Raw genomic sequence first — 23,892 nt, forward strand, 5'->3', positions numbered from 1 at the left:
GCATTTTTTAAAAAACTAAAAACATCGGCAGTATTATTATTTTGCTGTTGACATTGTTTCATAGTGGTATACCACACATCCTCATTTAAGAATTTAGGAGGTTTAAAAGCTTCCTTATAAATGTCGAATTTGTATTTTCTCAATCATAGTATCAATTTTCCTACTCATTTTTGGTGATAAACTCAGTGAAATGAAAGAAAACCAAGTTATTTTAAATAAGTGCAAATCTCCATGATGTTCTGGTACCATGTAAAACTCAAGAATTTGCGCTTGCAAGTTTAGGTCCCTTGACCAGAAAGTGCTTTGTATTGAGGAGAATTGAAACCAAATACTCAAGCATAAAGTGAGAAGAATTCAGAAATATTTCCTAGGCATGTTGTTTTCACCTCAGATTAGTATGCTTTTCTTGTTTTTGATAAGACACATTTAATTTCTATTCATAACCAATGGATAAAGTTGCACATTACTTGGGAAAAATGGATAACTCCTAATGAAAAAATAAATAGATCAGCCTAATGGTGTTTTTAGTGGCATAATAAAGACATTTCTCTTTGTTCCTAGATGTCCTCAAATGCTAGTGAAGTTAAACGTATTCCAGTAAGTATAGATTTTTAACTTGCACATAGATCACTATAAAATTGTTTTATGTAACGATCTGCATGAAATATCACAGGAAAACTTAGTCCCTTAGTTTTTTTAACAGCCATATGTGATGGCACTGTGATCAGGAATTAAGAATCTTAATGATAACTCAGGTTTTGATCCATTGAACTTTTACTCTTTTCTTTAGCCTGTTTTGTGCAGTTGATAATTAGCTTCTCTAACCACAAGCTCCTACATAGATTCTTTCCCTTTCTTGTGATATTTTTCTCTCCCTAATTTTTTTCTGGCCTAGAAAACTCAGTTTAACCATCAGTAGAGTTTTATACACTGCAAAGTACTGAAGAAAGAGCTTCTTGGGTTTACAAGTATTAATTCCTGAAACAATCCAAGTTTATTCTCTCGAGGCTGAATACAGGACAATGTTATATGGTTTCTTTTAAAGGGAAAATACAAGCGTTTAACACAGCAATCTTGCAATAAGGGGTCTGGTCTGGAGACAGATCTGCCTTCATATGGAAGAAAAACACTTCTGCATTCTCAAGATAGTCTTGCTCAGTTTTCTAACATTTAATGTTCATTCTTCCAAATAGTGTCACATTGTTTAGAATGTTTAATGTCTGTTGGCTTAATAAGCATTTTATAGAGTTGTTACTTTAAAATCTGCTCTCCTGTTTTCTACTGTTTCACCTCCCTTATCACCCCAATACCTTCTGATAAGAACCTCTGTCTCTTTCCTGTGAGCAAAAATGAGTTGTTCTTTACAATTCAATTTGGATTCTCTACTGACTACTAATGTTTATTTTCATAATTTGCTTGGCTGAAAAGAGTATTTTAGTGTGTGAAAGCTTAGGGCACATCTACAGCCCATTAAAAGTAGGCCTGCAAAAGTTTTAAATTTTAGAATATAATGACTCAGCTGTTAACTCTTACTGTGGTAACCATAAGCAAATTCAGGTTTTTAACCAAGTGCCCCACTGTTATTTTAAAGATTGTATTGTACTGTATTGAACTTACCTGCTAATCACTAGGTACATAGTAATCTTCTTTGATGTTTTTGGAGAAAGAGGTTGAGAAACAAGTTTTTTTTTTAGAGAGATAAAATTGCCTTAAATTTTTATTTACTTTTTTTTTTTTTTTTTTTTTTTTTTTTTTTTTTACTGAGAAACAAGTTTTAAATGCCTTTTACATGTTCTGTTTGTCCTAGAATACTTTCACAGCTTCTCTTTGACTGTGCCTACAATCTTTCATCTGGTGTTCTAGATTGAAATAAACTCATTATAAACAAAGAAAGAGAAATTCTGTCCTTTTACATTTAGTACTCTTCTGCTATTCTTCTATTTCAGAGTTAGATCTGGCAGAGTACTGATAGCTGCTTTCACTTTGTCCTTATGGAAATTGTAACTTTTTCAGTGCAAACCCTTTTCTGAATTACTGCACCCTGATGACAGTGCTGTTCTTTACATTTTTACGTAGGAGGGAGAGAAGTGGGAAGATGGCCCTTGCAAGGTGTGTGAGTGCCGAGGGGCTCAGGTAACTTGCTACGAGCCCTCTTGTCCACCATGTCCAGTGGGCACACTGGCCGTAGAGGTGAAGGGACAGTGCTGTCCAGACTGCACATCAGGTAGGTCCATGTCTCCTCTGTTTTTACTGAGATAGTTTTACTGCCAAACAGCTCAGAGATCCTCTTCCCCACCTCCTTGCTTTGTTTTCTTTAGTTAGCCAGTGGGTTTGTTCATTTCTTCATAATTTTTCTAACAAATGGTGCTAATTAATCTTTGTCTGTGTGCTTGCCAAACTCAACAAATTATACCTTGGGCAAGTCATTGACCCTCTTAAACCTTAATTTTCTTGTTAATAAAATATGCCTTATGTATCTTGCAAAATTATTGCAACAACCAAACACAATGTTTGAAGACTTCTAAAGGTAAGTCTGTCTTCCATTGTTGAAAAGTATAAGAATAATTTCTCAAAGTTTGTTATGGATGATCTTTTTTCTTAAGGTGAGCTATTAAACAGATGGTTTCTTTTGGAGTTCTCAAGTGAGTTTTTAAAGTTTAAGGACTCATTAATTTTTTCCAAAAGATAATTTTATTGACTTGTTCTGCAGTTCTGCTTTCAAATCACCTGGGGTTGAATTAGTTCCAGTTAATAATTGTTGGCAGGCACTGGAGTTGCTCTGGTTGACTAGTAATTTGCCTGTAAGCTTAGGTTCTCTTGGAGAAGTGGCATTTTCTTCCATTCATATTTCATAATTAATTGTTTTCATTCACAGACCACAATTTTTCATATTGGCAGTTGCTCTTGTTGCACTCAATTTATTTTGACTAATCACAATGTTTTTCTGAAGAGTTTATCAAGGAAAAAGCAAAGCAACTTTATGGCTTAATTATGTTACCTTCACCTAAGTGGCTCTCTGGGCTTTCCAAAACAAAGATTTAGCATATTATTATGCAATATATATATATTGAAAATCAGGTCCTTGACAACTTCAAAGCCTGAAAAAAGAATTCTTTTGCTGATAATTACCACTAAATTCGTTGATAACCCCAATTACTGAAAATGAGATTTTAAATTTTGGAGAAAAAGAAGAAAACTAGTTGTATTTTTTCTTAGATAAAAATAACTAGTTTCAAACATTGTAGGTTTTATGTCTGAACTGTTTGTACGTGCCAAAGCTTAAGAAAAATATCTGAGGTACCATAAATTATTGAATCTGTTTAAATCATATATTATGGAAGTAGTCATCCCTATTTCTTGAGGCATTCCCGCAGGTAGAGGCATTAATGTAGCTGTTCTTTTGGTATCTTCATTTTGGGGCTATGGGAGATGGTGATGATATTTCAGACAAAGAACACTTTCTTGCAATCTTGTATTAAAGTTCAGTTTTTGGTTTTTTGTAATTTAGGAGGCTGTTTCATATCTAAGTCCCATAGTTTTCTGTTCTTCATGTTCTATGTAATGCTACACACCTTGTGTATTCTTTTCTGAAGGATGTAAGAGAAATAATTGATGGAGTTCACTGAGTTCTCCCCTTCTTTGTCCTTGGTTTCAGTTCACTGTCACCCAGATTGTTTGACCTGCTCTCAATCTCCAGACCACTGTGACTTCTGCCAAGATCCTACTAAGTTACTGCAGAATGGACAGTGTGTGCATAGCTGTGGGCTGGGATTTTACCAAGCTGGCAGTCTCTGTTTAGGTATGGTTCCAAGTGGACAGTCCAGAGGTGGTGGTGTGTGGGAGGTAGACTCACCAAATGTTGCAATTCTGAAACCGAAGCTCAATATTGTCAAGGAGGGGGTCATGCATGAAGCATATTTTTGAGATGCACAACATCTAAAAACCTCTAAAAGGTAGTAATGTCATCTATAGGTTACTTGCCCTTTCTACCTGCAGGTCTCTTTTTCTGACATTTTATAGATATTTGGTTCTTATTGGGAGATAGGTGATGTGGAGGTTGTTAAGTAGTCATAGTTGAAATTTTTTTTTTTTTTGGAAAGACTTTCAAGGATGGTAATATCATCAGGATACCTGGGCTTATTTATTAAAACACTCAATTAATCCATGATGGAAACTTAAAATTGACACTTCAAGATTATTTACTACAACTTTCTAATTTTGCAAATTAGAAATTTTGCAAATTTCTCTGTGGGCTAGAGAAATTAACTAACTTGCTCAATATCACACAGATAGTGGATAATAGAGCTTATCTCTTCTGGGCTATCAGAGGATCCAGAGTAGGTTTATGTACATTTCATGATGCTACATCTGAGAAGGAGACCTTACTTGGGAGAGCTGACTTGGTTGATATCAAATCTTAGTTGCTAGTCCCCTTATTTCTGAATTGTAATGTTAATTATCCATTTAAAAGTATATAGGTTTATACCTCACTGTGAATAGTTGTGAATATTTAATCTCTCTCTGGTTCCATATTCTCTTTCTATTTTTCTTCAGATGGAGTCTCACTCTGTCACCCAGGCTGGAGTGCAGTGGCGTGATCTCAGCTCACTGCAACCTCTGCCTCCTAGGTTCAAGCAAGTCTCCCTGCCTCAGCCTCCCAAGTAGCTGAGATTACAGGCATCTGCCACCACACCCAGCTAATTTCTATATTTTTAGTAGAGATGGGGTTTGCCATGTTGGCCAGGCTGGTCTTGAACTCCTGGACTCAAGTGATTCACCCACCTAGGCCTCCCAAAGTGCTGGGATTACAGGTGTGAGCCATTGCGCCCAGCATCTTTCATATTCTTATCTGTAAAGTGAGGGTAATCCCACTACCTTCTTCAAGGCGTGGTTATAAGGATCAAGTGTTTTAATACATGTTAAGTGCCTAGATCAATGTCTAGGATACAACCAAGGATTAATTAGAGCTGCTTTTATTATTTTTGTAATTATTCACTCCTCCATACTTTCTTTCCTAATTCATATAATCGTCAACCTTTCTGAAAGTTATTTATATCTCTTTCATACAGTATTGGTAGAAAAAGGGCAAGAGATCTTGCTTAAAGGTTGGGTGACAGAGGTACTGGGGGCTATTGGATAAGAAGAAAAAAACAGAGACTCCACAGCCAAACTGCCTGGTTTCAAATGCCAGCCTCATGTGACCGTGGGCAAGTTGTTTAACCTACCTGAGTCTGTTGCTCATCTGTAAAGTTGAGATTAATAATATCTACCTCCTAGGGTTGTGAGAAATAAATGCATTCACATATGTAAAGCACTTCAAACAGCAGCTGACATGAACTGTGTGCTTTACAGATAACGACTGTTAAAATTATTTTTCTGTATTTTCTGTTTGGGACCCAGAGCCTCAGGATTGGGCTGTGTAAGCATTGACATGGGGGTGGTGTCTTTTAGCTAATCAGACAATCCCTTTCTCTTTCTTCAACATTATCTGGAGCCAGCCTGCCAACCCCAGTGCTCCACGTGTACCAGTGGGCTGGAGTGCTCATCCTGCCAGCCTCCCCTGCTGATGCGACACGGGCAGTGTGTGTCTACCTGTGGGGACGGCTTCTACCGAGATCACCATTCCTGTGCAGGTAATCTCCAGCTGGGCCACAGCTGGGTCAGCTATCAAAATAGCTCCCAACTCTGACCCCACCAAGTGATATGGGGCCACCAGGAGCTATAAGCATTTTCAAATGAGAGAAGAAACTCTGAACAAGACTCTGATGGCATAAGGAGAACAGTGGATTAGAGAAATGACACATGTTGTTTTAATAACATTATTAGGTTACTTTCTTATTGATATGCTTTAGTAGACTTACATGCCTACTTTTATTTTTTATTGCAATCTAGTTGAAATACTTAATATCATAATAGTCTCTTGAGGTGGGAGCAGTCATAATATAATTTAATTTGTTGTTTATACTTGGCCATTTTTTCAATAGATATTATAATTATGAGTGTAAGTTTATAAAGTAAGTGTATAAAAATGTTTTAAATGCAGAAATGGGAGATAGGGTTTGTAGTAGTCTGTTTTTGCACTGCTATGAAGAACTACCTGAGACTAGATAATTAATTTATGAAGAAAATAGGTTTAATTGGCTCACAGTTCTTTATGGCTGGAGAAGCCTCAGGAAACTTAGAATCATGGCAGAAGGCGAAAGGGAAGCAAGACACATTATACATGGTGTCAGGAGAGAGAGAGTGAAGGGGGAAGTGCCACTTGTAAACCCTCAGATCTTGTGAGAACTCGTTCATTATCCGAAGAAGAGCATGGGGGAAACTGTCCCCATGATCCAATCACTTCCCACCAGGCCCCTCCCTCCACACGTGGGGATTACAATTTGAGACGAGATTTGAGTGGGGACACAGAGTCAAACCATATCAGAGTTAATGGTGAAAACAAAGACAAGGGGCAGAGATGTGAGTTTGTCTTCAGGAGAACAGATCATTAGATGTGCCCAGAAACTAAAGCAGGTTGTGTGGTGGCAGGAAAACCTGAAAAAGCCAACAGACCAAAGGAAGTTCTTGGACATCGTACCAGGGAGCTGTAATAGCTACTCTGCAGCTGAACGTAAGGGTGGATCAGTGATGAGAATCAGAAAGCGGGCCAATCTGAGGGGCAGCGGATATGCTCCTCTCTTTCACACCCTTGGTTAGATTGTCAGGAAAATCATTTGCAGGAAAATGATTGAAGTTAAAGAGACTAAGTGCATGGTATGAATCAGTTGTGCAATTAATCAAATGAGTGTTTGAGTCATGTACAGGTCCTGTGTGGAGGAGGTTGACAGTCCCCTCCTCCATTCCAGGTCACGGTTAGAAGTGGAGCTCATGGGGCTGTGAAAACCATATTGAAAGGAAACACTAACACTGTTTATGCCACAGAGGTATGAGTGTAGCAGGGCCTGTTTGTGGTCAGTCATATTATAGAATATGGTAGGCAGAATAGCTTCTGAGTTTGATTTGGTGGCCCTTTAATAAAAGAATATCCTTTGCATGTTTGTATCCTTAGCAGCAAAGGCTGCACAAAGTTCTCAGCATTGTTGAACAAGTGAATGAGGAATGAATGAATGACCATACTACCACTTGGTGGTCCTTCAAAGACCAGTGTTCCAACAGAAGTATCAGCCATAAAAGAGAAAAGAACCATTAGTGTTTGTAGCTTATCATGTTTTATTTACCTATTATTTTAAAACAGGTTCAAAGTGGACACATACAAATACCTTTATGTGTCTAATGGTTGGGCAATTTCGGTAAACAGCTGAAATTTTAATTTGATGAAATTATTGAATGTCTCTACTCTTTTCTTTTCTTTCTTTCTTTCTTTATTTTTGCGACAGAGTTTTGCTCTTGTCACCCAGGCTGGAGTGCAGTGGTATGATGTCAGTTCACTGCAACCTTCACCTCTGGAGTTCAAGTGATTCTCCTGCCTCAGCCTCCCTAGCAGCTGGGATTATAAGCGCCCACCACCAGACCCGGCTAATTTTTGTATTTTTAGTAGAGATGGGGTTTCACATGTTGGCCAGGCTTGTCTTGAACTCTTGACAGGTGATCCATCACCTCGGTCTCCCAAAGTACTGGGATTACAGGCGTGAGCCACCACGCCTGGCCACTCCTTTCTTTTATCCCATCAAAGAGACCTCCTACTAGCACTTGTGACAGATTTGCCTTTAAAAGGGAATTAATTCCCCCTAGATTTTACTCCTCCATCCCCTGAAATATGCACATACCACATACGTATGCCTTTTCTTGGGGAAGGGGCATTTTCCTTTCTCCCATGTGCATTGTTTTAATTGGTGATGCTAATGCTAGTTTAGGGCATTTTGAACTGGGTAATGTTTCATTTGATTACTGGTTTACATAGCTCTCTGCTTCACATTCCAACCACATATTCACACACAAATGCCTCTAGTAGAAAGTTGCTAGGAAAATTTGTTCAGGCTCCCTCCAGGGAATTAAACCAATTTGCTTTAGTTCAGGCTGGTTGCATTTTTATGCATAAAATAAGGAGGAAAAAAAAAACAGAGCAAAAGGAGAGAGAGAGAAAGATAGAGAGGATCTTAAAAATTAAAAACAAAGTTGTGATCAATTTCCATATACCATCTTGGTGCTGAAATCATCTTTCCAGATAAGCTTTCCCAGCATTGGATTTTTTTGCAATATTCATGCTTGTACCCCTTTTGGTGACTTTTCACCACTAACCTTGGCAGTCAGTCACTCAGCTGGTGCTCTTCTAATACGTGCTAAACTTTTCAAAAAGAAGCTTGCCATTTTACCATAGCAACAGGCTTTTCTGGATTGATTCCTCTTGGCAGGATCATTTATGTGATGATTGGGATAAGTTGCCACCTTATTGACCCATCAAAACCCAAAGAAAGTGAATGCTGTGCATAGGAAACTAATTACCAGAAATCAACTGATTAATATTCATGTTCACTATGTTGAGTATAGGGCAGAGTGGAAAAAAATAGCAGATAAGCATGGCTCTTCAACAAAAGAGTACAAGCAGGCAAACCAGAGGAAGTAAAGGAAAACACTCCTGCCCGAGAATCTTACCCATAGGGGCCCTTATTTTCTCCTTTCTCTTGAGTTTAGCGGTATATGCACAAACACACATGCATATAAACACGTGTGCAGATATTAATACGATTGTTACATATTTTACATGAGGAAACTGAATAATGGTGCAATTATAGGCCACATGATGCACTCCATACCAGTCCCTGCTTCATTTCCTCTGCCCTCACCAACTCTGGAGTTTCATGCTTTGATCACTGTACGTTAATGCTTAGCACTACCTAGCTTTTATATGAACCTAAACAGAAGAGAGGTGCAGGTTGCCTTTTTTCACAGCAAGTACGGCCATAGAGTGATCACCCTGTTAGTACCCAAAGCTCACATTTTAGTCCTGGCACTCAGACTTCTGCTTTAACCCCTACGTGTCCTTCCTTTGCCAACAGCTGGATCTGGTTAACATCCTCTCTTGCCCATCCCACCCTACTCTTCTTTACTCTGTAGTCCTAGGACTGGGCTTGTACTTCGGTTCCTGCCACTTGCCCTGCTCTGACTCATTTCCAGGAATTAATAGCCCACTGCTTAATCACCTGAAGGCTGATGGCCAGGCTTTACCCATGTATGGATACTCCTTGTTTCCCCCTTCCCACCTTTCCCACCTTCCCCACCACAATACTGGACCTTACATTCTTACTACCTGGCTCTTTGGTACCATTTGCCTTGAATTTATTCTATCCCCTCTACCAAAACAGTGGTTCCACTGACTCATCTTAAAAACTCAGGTATTGAGTCTAAACTGAATCCAAGTGGAGCTCTCCAGGTCCTGAGAACATTCTTCCTTGCTTGTCTTGCCCCTCTTTTCAGCCTCTGTTCCATTCTGGTGGGACCACTGAACTGTGCACAGAAATCTTAGATATGAGAGTCTGTAAGCGGGAAAGCTAACACAACCAACAACACACCATGTAAGATTATGTTAAAATGAGTAGCTCATAAGGTTGTAATCACTGAAAAGAGAAAGAGTAGAATGTAGCCCATTTTTATATGTGTATCAATGTTTTGTTTGTCTGCTTAAAATTTATATTATTCCCAAAGGCCTGATGATAGAACCATGTGTAACTCAGGGCAAATGCTGCCCTCATTTTGCAGGCACAGATGTCGTGGGGAGCTGGCCCACTGGTTAAGACCTTGGGCCCTGGAGCTAAACCACCTGGTTTCTTTCCCCTTCCTCCCTTCCCTTTTTTCTTTTTTCTTTTCTTTTCTTTTTTTCTTTTTTTTTTTCTTTTTTTGAGAGGGAGTCTTGCTCTGTCATCCAGGCTGGAGTACAGTGGCACAATCTTAGCTCACTGCAACCTCTGCCACCCAGGTTCAAGCAATTCTCCTTCCTCCTGAGTAGCTGGGATTCAGGCACTTACCACCGTGCCCAGCTAATTTTTGTATTTTAATAGAGACGAGGTTTCACCATGTTGGCCAGGCTGGCCTCGAACTCCTGACCTCGAGTGGTCCACCCACTTGGCCTGCCAAAGTGCTGGTATTACAGGCATCAGCCACTGTGCCCAGCCTTTTTTTAAAAATCGGTTTATTATTTTTATTATTTTATTTACTTCTTTTTCTTAAGATGGAGTTTTGCTCTTGTCATGATCTTGTCTCAATGCAGCCTCTTCCTCCTGGATTCAAGCAATTCTCCTGGCTCAGTCTCCCAAGTAGCTGAGATTAGAGGCATGTGCCACCATGCCTGGCTAATTTTGTATTTCTACTAGAGATGGGATTTCACCATGTTGGCCAGGCTGGTCTCAAACTCCTGACCTCAGGTGATCCACATGCCTCGGCCTCCCAAAGTGCTGGGATTATAGGCATGAGCCACTGTGTCCAACCTAAACCACCTGGTTTCTAATCTTGCCTCTGTCACTTACCTATTCTTTAACTCCACTCTTCAATTGCCTTATGGGTAAAACAGGGACAGTAATATCTGCCACGTTGTAGTGTAATGAAGATTGAATGAGTGAATTCGCATACTCCATTTAGGACAGCAGTCCCAGCCTTTTTGGCACCAGGGACTGGTCTCACGGAAGACAATTTTTCCATGGATCAGGGAGCAGGGGATGGCTTCGGATTACAACTATTGCACCTCAGATCTTCAGGCATTAGTTAGATTCTCATAAGGAGCTGCAACCTAGATCCCTGGCATATGCAGTTCACAGTAGGGTTTGCACTTGCTCCTGTGAGGCAGAGCTCAGCTACAATGCTCCCTCATCTGCTGCTTGCCTCCTGCTGTGTGGCCCGGTTCCTAACAGGCCACAGACTGAATCTCATCTGTGCCTGAGGGTTGGGGACCCGTGGTTTAGGAAGTGGTAGCTGGTGTCTAGAAAGCCCTTCATATAAGTTTAGAGATTAGGGTTCTGCTTTCCATTGTTTTTCTTTCTTGTTCCTTTTATCTCATTTCCCCTTTCATTCTTTTTTGACCATTGCTCTTAGGTCCTGAATACATGAAGTATTTAAAGTAATTAAAATTCACTCTTTGCATATAGGGAGCTCACAGCCAGGGCAGGTTAGTTCTTTCTTATAGAGATGTAAAATTAAACAAAACAAACAGAAACAAAAAACCAAAAGCCTTTGAAGTTTATTCTATGTCTGAGTGCTGTATGGTCTTAGATTTTGAAATGTAAAGAATCAAGCAACTGAACGTTTTACAGAATTATAAGGGATAGGATTATTTTGAATGGCACCTTTACAACTTGCTGCAACAGGGCTTTGGCGAGCCATTTAACCTCTGTAAAATGGGGATGATATTACCTACTTTAAACCATTATTATGAAGGTTAGAAAAGATGTTGGAAATGTATAATTACTTTATGCCTGACCATAGTATGTGGACAATAAAAGGCAGCTATTGATATTAATGAAACCATTCCTTTAATTTTCAATCTTTAGAGATAAAAAACCAAATAGCTTACATTAAGCAACAAAGGGTTTTCTGCCATTACTGTCTCATCTAACATAAAATCTGCTTTTATATATTATGGAGAAGTAAATATATAGAGAACAGTATACTGTATTCTTTACAACAAATTAACATCCCTTTTTCTTTCAAAAGGAAAAAAAATTTTCTTTAAGTGCTCAGATTAAATAATGAGAATCTTTAATTATATGTTTCTTAGCCAATATTGTGACATATTTAGAGGACAAGTTTATAATAAAAAAAAACTTATAATATTTGCATCTAGGATGTTGACCTAGTTGAGACTTAAAAGCTGTGGCCTGAGCGGAGAAAATTCTAAAGTTAATTATTTATTGGACCTATGGTTGACTGGAGCAGCCAGTCATTTGCAGAAATGAGGCACTGACCCTGCAAAGCCAGGTTCGAAGCAGCAGAGATTTAATGGATCTTGGTGTTGTGTTCCAACGTATGACTTATCCCAGCCTGGCTGTGTCCTGGGTGGACCTCTTGACAATGGCACCTGTGAAACTGCTGTTCTGAAATCCGGGAGTCCTCCTCGCAAGTCAAGGACCCTCTGTGCTCTGTTGGGATTGTCAGTGTCAAGCTGGTGTCACTTCCATGGCCCTTGCAACATACCCCAGGATTGGAGGGTCCGTTTAAGTTTCATTGCCGGATCACATACTGTTTAGGCGCCCAGCACGTTTCTACCACTGCCTTCACTCATTTGGTTCTACTCTTTAAATCCTATGCATTGTTCAGTGCTTCTTTGGCCTTCTACAGCAATTATGGTTTCTTACTAAATTGCTGACGATCTCATAAAGGTGACTTATTGCTTCAAGTGATGTCTCCTGTCTTTTCCATTCTGTTCTTGCATAAGTATTTGTGGAGCCTCTTCAGTGTACCAGGCCTTGTCCCAGACACCACAGATACAGAGTGAAGCAGACAGACAACTTCCTTCTGGTTAAGGAATTTAAATTCCTCAATGGGAGGAGAAGCCTCTAAATAAATAAACAAGATAATTTTAAATACTTAGATAGTTATCATTATATGAAATTGTTATTATCAGTACTATAAAGATACTTTAGAAGGGAATATCATAGGAAATGATCAGTCATTGAGGCAGGGACATGTCTTATACTTCTGAATTTCACATGGTGCTAAGTACATCTAGACCCTCTGGAATAATTTTTGATAGAAAAAAATGTGATAAACCATTGTATGGAGAGGAATGAACAGAAATGTACAGGCATGACTAAACTTTGGCTTACACATGGCCTGTCTTTCATTTGGCTTCTACTATCTGCTTCTTCTCAGCAATTTCTGGCTAGTTGCAGCCTCAGGAAAATTGCCTACTCTATTTTTCTTACTCCTCTTTTTCTTCTCTTTTCCTCGTGTTTAACATAGTTCGTGCTTTATCAGAGTTGGGAAGGTGACTCATAAAATAAACTGTCTTTGAAACTTGGGTAGTGCCCATGGAGTATTTCAGGCCATTCAGAAAGGAAGGCAATAGGATTGTCTTCCTAGAATATAAGTTTTCTGAGTAAGCAAGACTCAGTGAGGCAGGTGGCAACAGTGTTCCAAGGCCCCTCTCTCTTTGGATACTATATGCATGTACAGAATACATGGAATGAAGAGGAGAGAACAGCTGGTGGTGTTGTGTCTGGGACCTTTGCTTTGGCGGGAAGCTGGCTGTGTTTGGCATTCATCTGTGCCACTTCTACACCCTTGCTATGTATGCCAGAAGACAAATGACAAAACAGAAGTATCACGTATCAGCAGAGAAAGCCTGCCACAGATGCCACAGAGTTTATCTTTCAGACAGATCCCATTCTTCCTGACAAATCTGAACCCCAAACTATTTCAGCTATGGATTACAAACTAATGACATGCCTCCTGGCTTTCTGCCCAGTTTCAAAGGGTCTCAGTTATTTTAGCTAGACTGTATGGTATACGTTCTTTCTCTCTTCCCCATTCCCCACCCAAGCGCTGTCCCCGTTCTGCCTTTCCCTGCTTCCATGCTGCCCACAGAGCTAACAGCACCTCCCTGTTAGTGCTACTGAGATCTGAGCAGCTGCGTTAGTGCAGCCAGGAGGTCTGAGAACTCTCCCCAACAAAGGGTTTGTTTTGGTTGATGGTCCTGTCCTGCCTTTGGCTCTTCAGTTTCAGTAGACATCACTGGAGTAGACAATAGTCATTTAATTATTGTGAGCTGTAGGACTGGGGAGGGAACATAAGGAGTCCTAGCAGCTGTGGATTTCCAATGGTCACAGAGGATGAGTAGAAGGTGAGAAGCTGGTTGTCTGAAAACCCTTGGGTTATACCTGTGTTGTTGACTTAAGAGTATAGGTAGAGGGGCAGGAGATAGAAGAGATAACTTTACCAGATACTCCTGATGAGCTGAATGTCTGCCTTTGTCCTCTGACTTACAAACCAATGAAAGTCCACGTGGACCTGCCAAAGCATTCATTGGCTGGGACGTAATTTCCTTTGATTCAAGTTCTGTGTCTACCAAAGACCTTGCTGACACTTCAATATGTTACCCAAGATGCGTAAATCATTTAGCCGTATCACAATCGTGGTTAATAAGTTAACAAGCTATTTATCTAGCATGCACCTTAGGGAAAAGGACTACAGCTTTCCTTCCTCCACCATTAGTAATTTTCCCCCCAAGTACCAAATGAATTTATGTTTATTCCAAAAAATAATTAAAGTCAATAAAATACAAGGTACAATTAAAAGTCAACTGAAATTCCTAACTCAAATTCCCCCAAATCACTACTGTTAGTATTTTGTTGTATGTCTTCTTATTATATAAATCTGTCTTTCTCTGTGTCTATACACATACACACATTTTTTTTTCCAAAACTAAAATTGCACTCTACAGTTTTATTGCTTGCTTGCTTTATGTTATTACTTATCCTCCTACAACATCTTTTTAAAGCTATTATATAATTTTCCATCTCTGGCTGTGCATCATTTATTTAGCCAGTCCTCTATGGTTTGATATTTGTTCCTAATTTTTTAAATTATATGTAACCATGATGTAAACATTTTTGATAGAAATTGTGGTAAATATTTTTTAATCAATTTTTAGACATGTGACTGCCAGGTCCAAAGGTTTATGTATAGTTTTTAAGCTTTTTGACACATAGTAACATATTATACTGTTTTAAGAAAGTTATACTAATTTGTACTCTGACCAGAAATATAGAATGGTGCCTACTTGCCAGTACTCTTGTCAACATTAGGTATTACAAGCCTTCTTAAATTGTCCCTTTGATTGATGTCAAATGGAATCATGTTTAATTTTTTTATTTTACTTATTTTTGGGATTCATATGAAGCATGTGGATTTAATCATGCCTGTCAGTTGATGGCCCATTTTCGTCATTGGCCTGAGCCACGCTATTTCTCTTGCTCATCTGTCTGTCCATCCATCTGCCTGTCTATTCCTTTTATCATGCCCTATTCCCATTCCCCTTCTTCCCAGCTCCCCTTTTAAGTAACTATACTAATATAATTTAGTGTGTACTTTTTGCATGCATATGCTCTTATTGTTTTGTATGCCTGGGTAGATATTTCCTTCTTTTTTTTTTTTCTTGAGATGGAGTCTTGTTTTGTTGACCAGGCTAGAGTACAGTGGTGTGATCTTGGCTCACTGCAACCTCCACCTCCAAGGATTGAACGATTCTCCTACCTCAGCCTCCTGAGTAGCTGGGACTACAGGCATGTGCCACCACACCCAGATAACTTAATTATTTTGTATTTTTAGTAGAGACAGGGTTTTACCATGTTGGGCTGGCTGGTCTTGAATTCCTGACCTCTGGTGATCTGCCTGCCTCAGCCTCCCAAAGTGCTGGGGTTACAGGCATGAGCCACTGCACTTGGACAGATATTTCCTTCTTTCTTGACTTTTTTTTCTCACTAAGCACTGTTTTTAGGATGCATACATGTCATTAGGTAGGTGCAAAAGTAATTGCGGTTTAAAAACATAATGTGCATGTCTCATCCAATGAATCCAGTTGCTGCCTTCCTGTTTAGTTTGCATATCTCTGGCTTTTGATGATAATGAATATTTTTTACATGTTTCTATTTTTTTCTATGATGAACTTCCTCAAGTACTTACGAGTTTTTAGAATATGTGGAGACCAGGCATTCCCATTTCAGGTATAAAGCCTTTGATCGGCAGAGGGAAGCAATAGAGGGTAGAGGCCCAGCCTGGGAAGGTACAGAAGATTGGAGTAAAGGGATCAAAAATGGTGTTGACTCAGATCTCTTATGAACTTCTTTTAAATTAGCCTGGCATTTTAACTTCTCAGGCAACCAGCCTTGACCTCCTATGGGACTGTGATTGGGGAGCGGGTAGTAGTCTTTCAGGTATCAGAGCCTCACCAAGCTATTTCCAATCACTTTCAAAGGGCTTTTGCTGTTTTTTGCAGAGGTTGCAAGGAAAGAGCTTCTAAGTCGGAAGCCGCTGAGAGAAGCTGGAGCCCCTTGGTATAGCTGCTGGCCTAATCCCTGCAGACTGTAGTTCTTCCCTTCTCTTCCTTTCTAAGTGAGCCAACCTTTCCTGTAGTCTTTCCATCCTTCCCCCTTCTGTCTTGTGTTGCATTTTAATTTGCTCCCTTTAAAATTACTTTGCTTCTAACAGAAGTTGAGACAAACTGCAGATCTCCCCATGCCATTCATATGATCACACACAACATTCTCTGCTTTTCCAAACTTGTCATCTCTCCATGACCTCGTGAATTAGGCATGACAAATATTATTATTTTTATTTTACAGATTAGGAAACCAAGAAACAGTGAAGTTGAGTTCAAGTCAGAAAAAATTTTTTATCCAACAAGAGCTTCTTATTGAAAATTTACCCACTGTCTCCTGATAATACTTCAAAACTTGGCAAGTACTGCCTAGTCATTTGTGAGATGAGAATGAAAGCTGGCAGTTGCCACAAACAGGATAAGAAACAGAATTAAGGAATTTGATATTTGTATATCACACCTGCTTGTGTCTGAAGTTTGGGCTTTTTCTGTGCACTTGTGAGTAAAAACATTTTAGCAGTTTGAAAATATGAACTGCAGCCTCACTGATGAATCTCAGAGGATCTACAGATCAGTTGTGCTAATTCTCTGGAAGCTTACTCCAAAAGGCCACAGCAAAGAGCACATGGGTATCTGTATCTACTGCTCTGGGTCTGGGAAGGCTTTGCAGAAAATAAGGTGCTTATAGGAAATGCTTTTAATGTTTCCCTGGAAAAGGGCTGCATTTTATTTTTAGAGAGGCAGACCCAGAGCTTAAAATTTTTTTAAAGCAATCTTCTATTTCAAATATCAAATACAAAAAGAAGTGTTTTATTTTTAGAGTAGGGTTTCAGTAAAGAATTGCCAGAAGAAATTTGTTCCTTTTCATTTTGAAATAAATTGCTTAAGAAGCCAACACATGTCTTGTTATGCTCCAGAAAAGTCAGGGACCTTACCAAATAAATTATCTGCTACATGTAAGATAAAAAGATAGCTTTCTCTTATTCACCATCTTTTAAAATTTATTGCCACAATTTTCACAGTATTTAATTCAAACAACCCTGTGCCATCTGAAATGTGGTACTAAGAGGAATCATGGTGAAAAGTCAGGGAGTGACCTCTTATTTTTTATAATAACTCAAATATAATAAAAGCAAGTCACATATAAGAGATAATCTGTGATAGCATATGTTCAGTGTTAGAAATTAGAAATCTATTGCAAAACACGTGTGATTTTCAATAAATCAGTAGATTATAGCTGCTCTTGCCACACAGGGGAAAATGGGAAACTATATGAGATGATGGATATGTTAATTTGTTCTTGTCTCTCTCTCTCTCTATATATACTAATCCCCTTTATATATACGTATATATTTTAAAGGTATATGACATGATATTAAAGGTATATGACATGATAAGGTGTGTGTATATTTAAGATATATATTATAAGGTATATATATACCTTCTATAAAACATAAAGTTTATTAAATATAAATTCATATTACTAAATATATATAAGGTACATATTTAAGGTATATAATGTAATATACAAAAGAAGCATGAACACCTCTTTTTGTATTTGATATTTTGAATATCATGTTGTGTACCTTAAATATACACGATACAGTTTATTTTAAGGAAACCACAGTGGAAGTATGTCATTATAAGAAATGACAGCTCAGCATATTCCTGTGTTGAAATAAAAATTCCTTCTGCTGTTGTGTGTGGCCATGGAACATGTCTTTTGTGTAACATGTAAAAAAAAAAGTAGGACCACTGTCATATTTGGTACTCTATATAGAAGCAGCATCAGTATTTATCATCATAAGCAGATCTGCAATTCAGCATTTATTAAGTACATATTACAGCTTCAAGTTTCTCTCTCTTAAGTTCTATCTTAAGACTATGAGCTTGTGGTTAGTTGTTTCCATGTAGCAGGTAACTGAAAGGATGAATTCCCCATAATCAATTTTAAAATCTACTGTGCATTCACTTAGCCTACATTTAATGAGTTCTGACTAGGTATCAGGCATCAGTGAGGATACTGGGGGTTTACAATGACTAAAATGTGGTCTGCATTTGGAAGGGTGTGAATTCCATTGAAGGAGAATAATTTAAAACTGAATAAGTACACTAGGATAAATATAAGAGAGGCATATGCAGCATGCTGCAGGAACATAGAGAAAGGTTATTAGACAAGTTTAGCAAAGCTTCACAGAAGTAGTGACAACTTAGGAAATATAAATAGAAAATTAAATATAAACAGGATTTTAGGGGCAAGAAGGAGCCAGAGACATTGTGGGCCAGGTGAATCTTGTATGGAACATCCAGAACTCACAGACGAGCATGTGGCACATGTAGGATGCCCTGCTTCATGGAATTGGTGTGTGGGAGGAGACAGTTAAAGATGGAGCTGGAAAGTTAAGCAGAGCTCAGTTTTGGGGGCCCGGAATGCTGTCCCTAATTCTGTTGATAGAGACCATCCTACTCATCCTTTTGTCCCTGTCCTGATTGGCAACACCAAGGGTGTAGTAAAAGTATTTAACAAGCAGTATGGCACAGATGCACATCAGAAAGAAGGAGGGGAACCCCAGACCTTCTTCTGTGCCAGACCTTTGTTTGGGGAGCATGGTGTTGGGTGGGGATTCCAGAGATGAAGCTCAGAGTCACAGCCATTTGTCAAACTAGTTTGAAAGTATTTCCATATTTTAACAACCAGTAAAACTGCATGTCAGCACTGCTCTTCAGCCAGAGAGAAATAGTGACTGGCTGAATAGAGATAGTGACTGGCTGAATAGCAGTGCCAACATGCTTTAATTTCTTATCTCTTCTGTACCTCTGGACAAAGATGATTTCATCCCCTACAGATGTCTTGAGTTAATTACTTTCTTTTCTCCCCACTGCTAGAATGAACTCTCTAAAAAACAGAAGTGATCATTCCACTGCCCTGATTAAAAATTTCCATGGCAGGCCGGGCGCGGTGGCTCAAGCCTGTAATCCCAGCACTTTGGGAGGCCGAGGCGGTGGTCTCCCGAGGCGGATCACGAGGTCAAGAGATCGAGACCATCCTGGTCAACATGGTGAAACCCCGTCTCTACTAAAAATACAAAAAATTAGCTGGGCATGGTGGCGCATGCCTGTAATCCCAGCTACTCAGGAGGCTGAGGCAGGAGAATTGCCTGAACCCAGGAGGTGGAGGTTGCGGTGAGCCGAGTTCATGCTATTGCACTCCAGCCTGGGTAACAAGAGCGAAACTCCGTCTCAAAAAAAAAAAAAAACAAAAAACAAAAAAACTCCATGACATGAAGTCCAAGGTCCGTACCCTGGCCTATCTGAACTTGGAAGTCTGGCCCCTGTTGTCTTTTCAGCCTCACTTTCGATTCGTCTTTTCCTTGGCACTGACACGCCGTGTAGTTTGCACAGTGTCACCAGTGCATGTAAGCGACAGAGTGTTCTACGTGTTGCTGCAGACCTCAGATAATGTGGCTTATCTGTGGCCAGCTGGGAACATGGCTTACATGTGTCCTTGTGTGCTTCTGTTGAATGTTGATATATTAGCTTGTCATAACTTTTTAGAAGTGAAAGCGGATTTTGTTTGTTTGTTTGTTTTGGTAATGACTTTAGATCAACTCCAGAGTGAGTGAGGCAAAGGCATGAACAGTCATTGACACTTCAGATGATTACTATAGTCAGTAATCAAAGGGTGGTGTAATACATAAATGCCAGGCAGATTTCATGCGTGTTAAGGGTAGAATTTGTTACTGAGATCTTTGCATCCACGTCCTTAACTATAATTTAATACCAACTAAATTATAACTAAAACTTATCCTAAGCGTAAGGATGAGTTTATCCTTAAACTTATCCTGCATATGAACAGTATTCTCATGTAACATTTATAAAATATAAATAAAGAGTTAAATATAAATGAAGTCACTCAAGAGACATTTGTAAAGCCCAAGCGGTGTGCTTGGTACAGAGGTAAAATAGAAATGGCCCTTGCCCTCATGGAGCTTATGGTCTCACAAGGAAACCAGATAATAAATAAGGAAACTTTCCTTTGTTTCTGCTTTCTGCTCCACTAGTCCAAGTTCCCTCTCACCTGGGTCATGCAGTAGACTTCGTGCTGATCTCCTGCTTGCCACCAGGTCTTTAAACCCTCACTATATGGCAGCCAGAGAGTGGTTTGAAACATCTTAATCAGATCTGTCTGTCTTGCGTGAGCCCATTTATGACTTCACATGATAATTAGCATAAAATTCCTAATTTCTTTCCTTGGTCTCCAAGATCTGGTTTGACCAGGCCTCTGCCTATGGTTGTAGCCATGAATCATGCCAATGGTGCCTCACCAACTCCAGCCACAAGGGCAGCCCTCAGTTTCCCCAAGCACCCCTCCTCCTTCCCTTCTCAAGAGCTGCTCATGATGGTCCGAATCTCCTCTCATCCTTTTGATCTGCAGTTGGTCCCCACCACCCACACCACTGTTACTCTTTATTGCAGAGCTCTTTTCTAGCACTTAATGCAATTCTTAATCATCCCTACCTTTGTTGGGGAGAAAAAGTGTCTAAAATTAGGACTTGCTTGTGCCATTTAAAACTGAGAAGAGAGAATTGGATCTTGAGGTTTGCAAGGCAGATGTCCTTCCCTCTGCCTTCAAAGGGATGCCTACTTGAATTACTAATGTAGGTTTACCAAGCTGCTTGCAAGCAGCAAGGCATTCATTCTACTTACCAATTTTGGTCAGAATCTATGCCTCTGCAAACTAGTTGGTGCTCCATTGTGAAGGAAACATTTTAAGAAGTAGGGTGTATTAACAAAAGCATAGGTAGGGGTTAGCCATACAGACAGTTAGCCAAATTTGAAAATATTCCATTTTTCAGAATAGGTCCCTCTGCATAAGTGCTAAGGTAAAGAGCAAGCTTGAAGAGTAATAAAAAAAAAATCAAATGCTTAAGCGGAGAACATTTAAAAATCTTAAAGGAGCAACTTATAGTCAGAAATTGAAGGTATAAGAGAAAAGCAAGCTTTGTGAGTTCTAAGACACATCCGTAGGATAGATAATACCAGGGGAAAAGAGACAGAAAGGCAAAGTATAATAGATTTCAAGTAGGACTGATGATTCTCAGAAGGTTGAATCCTGGGCTTGAGTCCCAGGTAACCCTCCTCAGCTGATTCTGATGGTGCTGCAGGTGGGAGGTGGAGATCCCGTGGACACTTTGTATGTTTACAAAAAGCAAGGGGGTGAAGGACCATCTGATTTCGTTTACCAGCCCATCTTTCTCTAGAAAGTTATGATTCCTTTCTCTGTAAATCCCATTCCTCAAAGGCCTCTGACTTCCTCTTTTGAATCTCTTAGCAATACTTTACTGAAGTTGTACTTCTGGCCAACAGAAACAGTTTTTTGGAGAAGAGTGCGTTGTGTTTGTCTTGAGGTATACATATGTCAACAGCAGATTAGGAACTAAGGAACCAACTAATATCCTCCTTGTGATTTCTAAAACATTTAAAAGAAAAACGATGACCAATCCTTTCTGCTGTAGGCTCCTCCTGATTTTGCTGTTTTTCTATAGTCTGCCATGAGTCCTGTGCAGGTTGTTGGGGCCCAACGGAGAAGCACTGCTTGGCCTGCAGAGATCCCCTCCACGTGCTAAGAGATGGTGGCTGTGAGAGCAACTGTGGAAAAGGCTTCTACAACAGGCAGGGCACCTGTAGCGGTGAGTGCTGGGCTGCAATGCTAATGTATCCTATCTTTTTTCTCTTTCAACATCCCTGTTGTATTCAAATCACAGCACATTACCAATATTTCTTTTACTCAACATATATGTCAATAGCTGCTAAGATTAATCGTTGATTACTTTTCACCAGTGGGATTCCTCTTAATTGCCCTGCCAGTCTGCTAGGGTTGGGGTGCTCATTCTAGCCTTTTCCTGCAGATGAAAACACGGTGGCCTGCTCATGACCCACAGCTGGAGGGAGAGGAGCTGGGCTCCGACCCAGGCTTTCCTTTCCCCAAATCCCAAACTCTCTATCAACACCAGACTGTTTTCCAAATGTACATGGAGACAAAGAGACTCAGGCCAGCTGAAGACTAGACCATTTGAGGGCAGACCCACCTTTGGTGTTGGTGCCACTGACTTAAAGCTGAGTGGTTACTATCCATTCTACCTTAGCACCCATGGCCATAACAATGAGAGTTAACCCAGCTTAATGCTTCCTTGAACCAGCATGGTTCCAAATGCTTTATAAACATTAACCCACCGAGAGGCAGGAAAGTCAGGAGGAAAAGCATGACTTTCGGCACATTAGTCAATCTCTCTGCATGTCAATTTCCACTTGTGAAACAGGGATAATAAGAGCACCTGCAGTAGACACAATAATGGGCTCCCAATGATGTCCTTGTTCTAATCCATGGAACTGCGGTATGTTCCCTGAATGGCAAAGAGGACTCCGCAGGTGTGATTAAGTTAAGGATCTTGACATGAGGATATTATCCTGGATTATCTGGGCGAGCCCCATGCAACCAATCACAAGGGTCCTTATATGAGGGAGGCAACAGAGTTGAGTCAGAAAAGTAGAGTCGAGGATGGTACCAGAGGCCGGAGTGATGGAGTAAAGCAAAAGAAATTGCCATGAGCATGCAGGTGACTTTTAGAATCTGGGAAAAGGTGGGGAAACAGATTTCACCCCTAGAGCTTCCAGAAGGAATGCTTGGAATTTATTTCACCCCTAGAGCTTCCAGGCAAGGAACATATTCCACCCCTAAAGATTCCAGAAGGAGTTTTGATTCTAGGACTTGTAACCGCTAGAACTATAAGGTGATAAATTTGTATTGTTTTAAGTCAAAGAGTTTGTGGTAATTTGTTAACAGCAGCAATAGAAAGTGAATACACCCCCAACTCAGAAGACCATTCAGAGGATTGAGTTAACATACACAAAACACTTAGGATAGTGCCTGGCACGTAGTAGTAACAGTTCTATCAGTGTTTGGTGTTTAATCCTCACAATTTCATGAGGCAGATAGGACCACTTCATTTTCCAGATAGGAAACAAACAGGGTAAGAAACTTGCTTAAGGTCACACAGCTAATAAGGGGCAGACTTGGAATTCAAGCTTAGGCCTTCTGGCTCTGGGTCTTAACTGCCCGGGAACTACTCTAGTAATCACTGTAGTGTGATATTTTCTTATATACCTCTGCATATTTTTTCTTTTCCTTTTCATTAATCCTTTCCCTCTTTCTACTTCTGCACCTTCTTCCATGTCTTCTCTCAGTCTTTAAATGAGCTGGCTGCCCCTGTGGACATTGCCAGGTCTGCAGGCATTCTGACAGTAAATGAAAGGTTTGAATTGAGTTTACTTTGATGGTCATACCTATAGAGAGGCCAGGAGGACTTTTTTTCATAACTAAGTCCACCAAATCAATAAAAATATGCAGCTCATAAAACTTTCTTGAATTATTGTCCTCATTTTGTTCACTGAGCAGGGTAACAGCAAAAATGAGATGATTTTAGGGACTTGACAAATCCACTTGTCTCAGGGAAGAGAGCTAGCCCTTGGCAGCTGCTTGCTTAAAGCTGTGCAGGGATCCATCAGTATTGCCAATGTGAAAAATCCCACTTGGTATTGATGAGTCACAGGTAGCTTTTGTGTAGATTCAGGAGAGCACAAGGAAAGAAAGGCCAGGCTGCCATTAGCCTGAGCATGTTAATCTTTTTCTGTCAGCATCACTTTCCTGCTCAATTAAGCCAGATGTATTCTCTAAAGGTTGACAGATGTCAAATTTGCACTAATCCAAGGCCCTAAAGGCATTTACCCTTTAAGTCCCCTGGGATGCTGGTTACTGTCACTGATGGAGGAATGGTGACACTGACCTGCCACTGAGACTCTACATT

The 23,892-nt window shown here is 39.8% G+C and overlaps 1 protein-coding gene across 7 annotated transcripts in view; it reads left to right on the top strand.

Annotated features, from left to right (window-relative positions):
• The window catches only part of FRAS1 (Fraser extracellular matrix complex subunit 1), a 460,403-nt gene that overhangs the window by 209,369 nt on the left and 227,142 nt on the right, over positions 1-23,892 (top strand). For 6 of the 7 annotated variants that reach the window (XM_074396330.1, XM_074396331.1, XM_074396334.1 and 3 more), the window contains exons 11-15: positions 562-597; positions 2,077-2,224; positions 3,656-3,799; positions 5,499-5,633; positions 21,574-21,717. In XM_074396330.1, the coding sequence (XP_074252431.1) occupies positions 562-597; positions 2,077-2,224; positions 3,656-3,799; positions 5,499-5,633; positions 21,574-21,717 (607 nt within the window). The remainder of the gene's footprint in view (positions 1-561; positions 598-2,076; positions 2,225-3,655; positions 3,800-5,498; positions 5,634-21,573; positions 21,718-23,892) is intronic. The other variant, XM_074396332.1, reaches the window with a different exon arrangement.

Source organism: Saimiri boliviensis, chromosome 3, assembly GCF_048565385.1.
Source record: "Saimiri boliviensis isolate mSaiBol1 chromosome 3, mSaiBol1.pri, whole genome shotgun sequence".
Lineage (NCBI taxonomy): Eukaryota > Metazoa > Chordata > Mammalia > Primates > Cebidae > Saimiri > Saimiri boliviensis.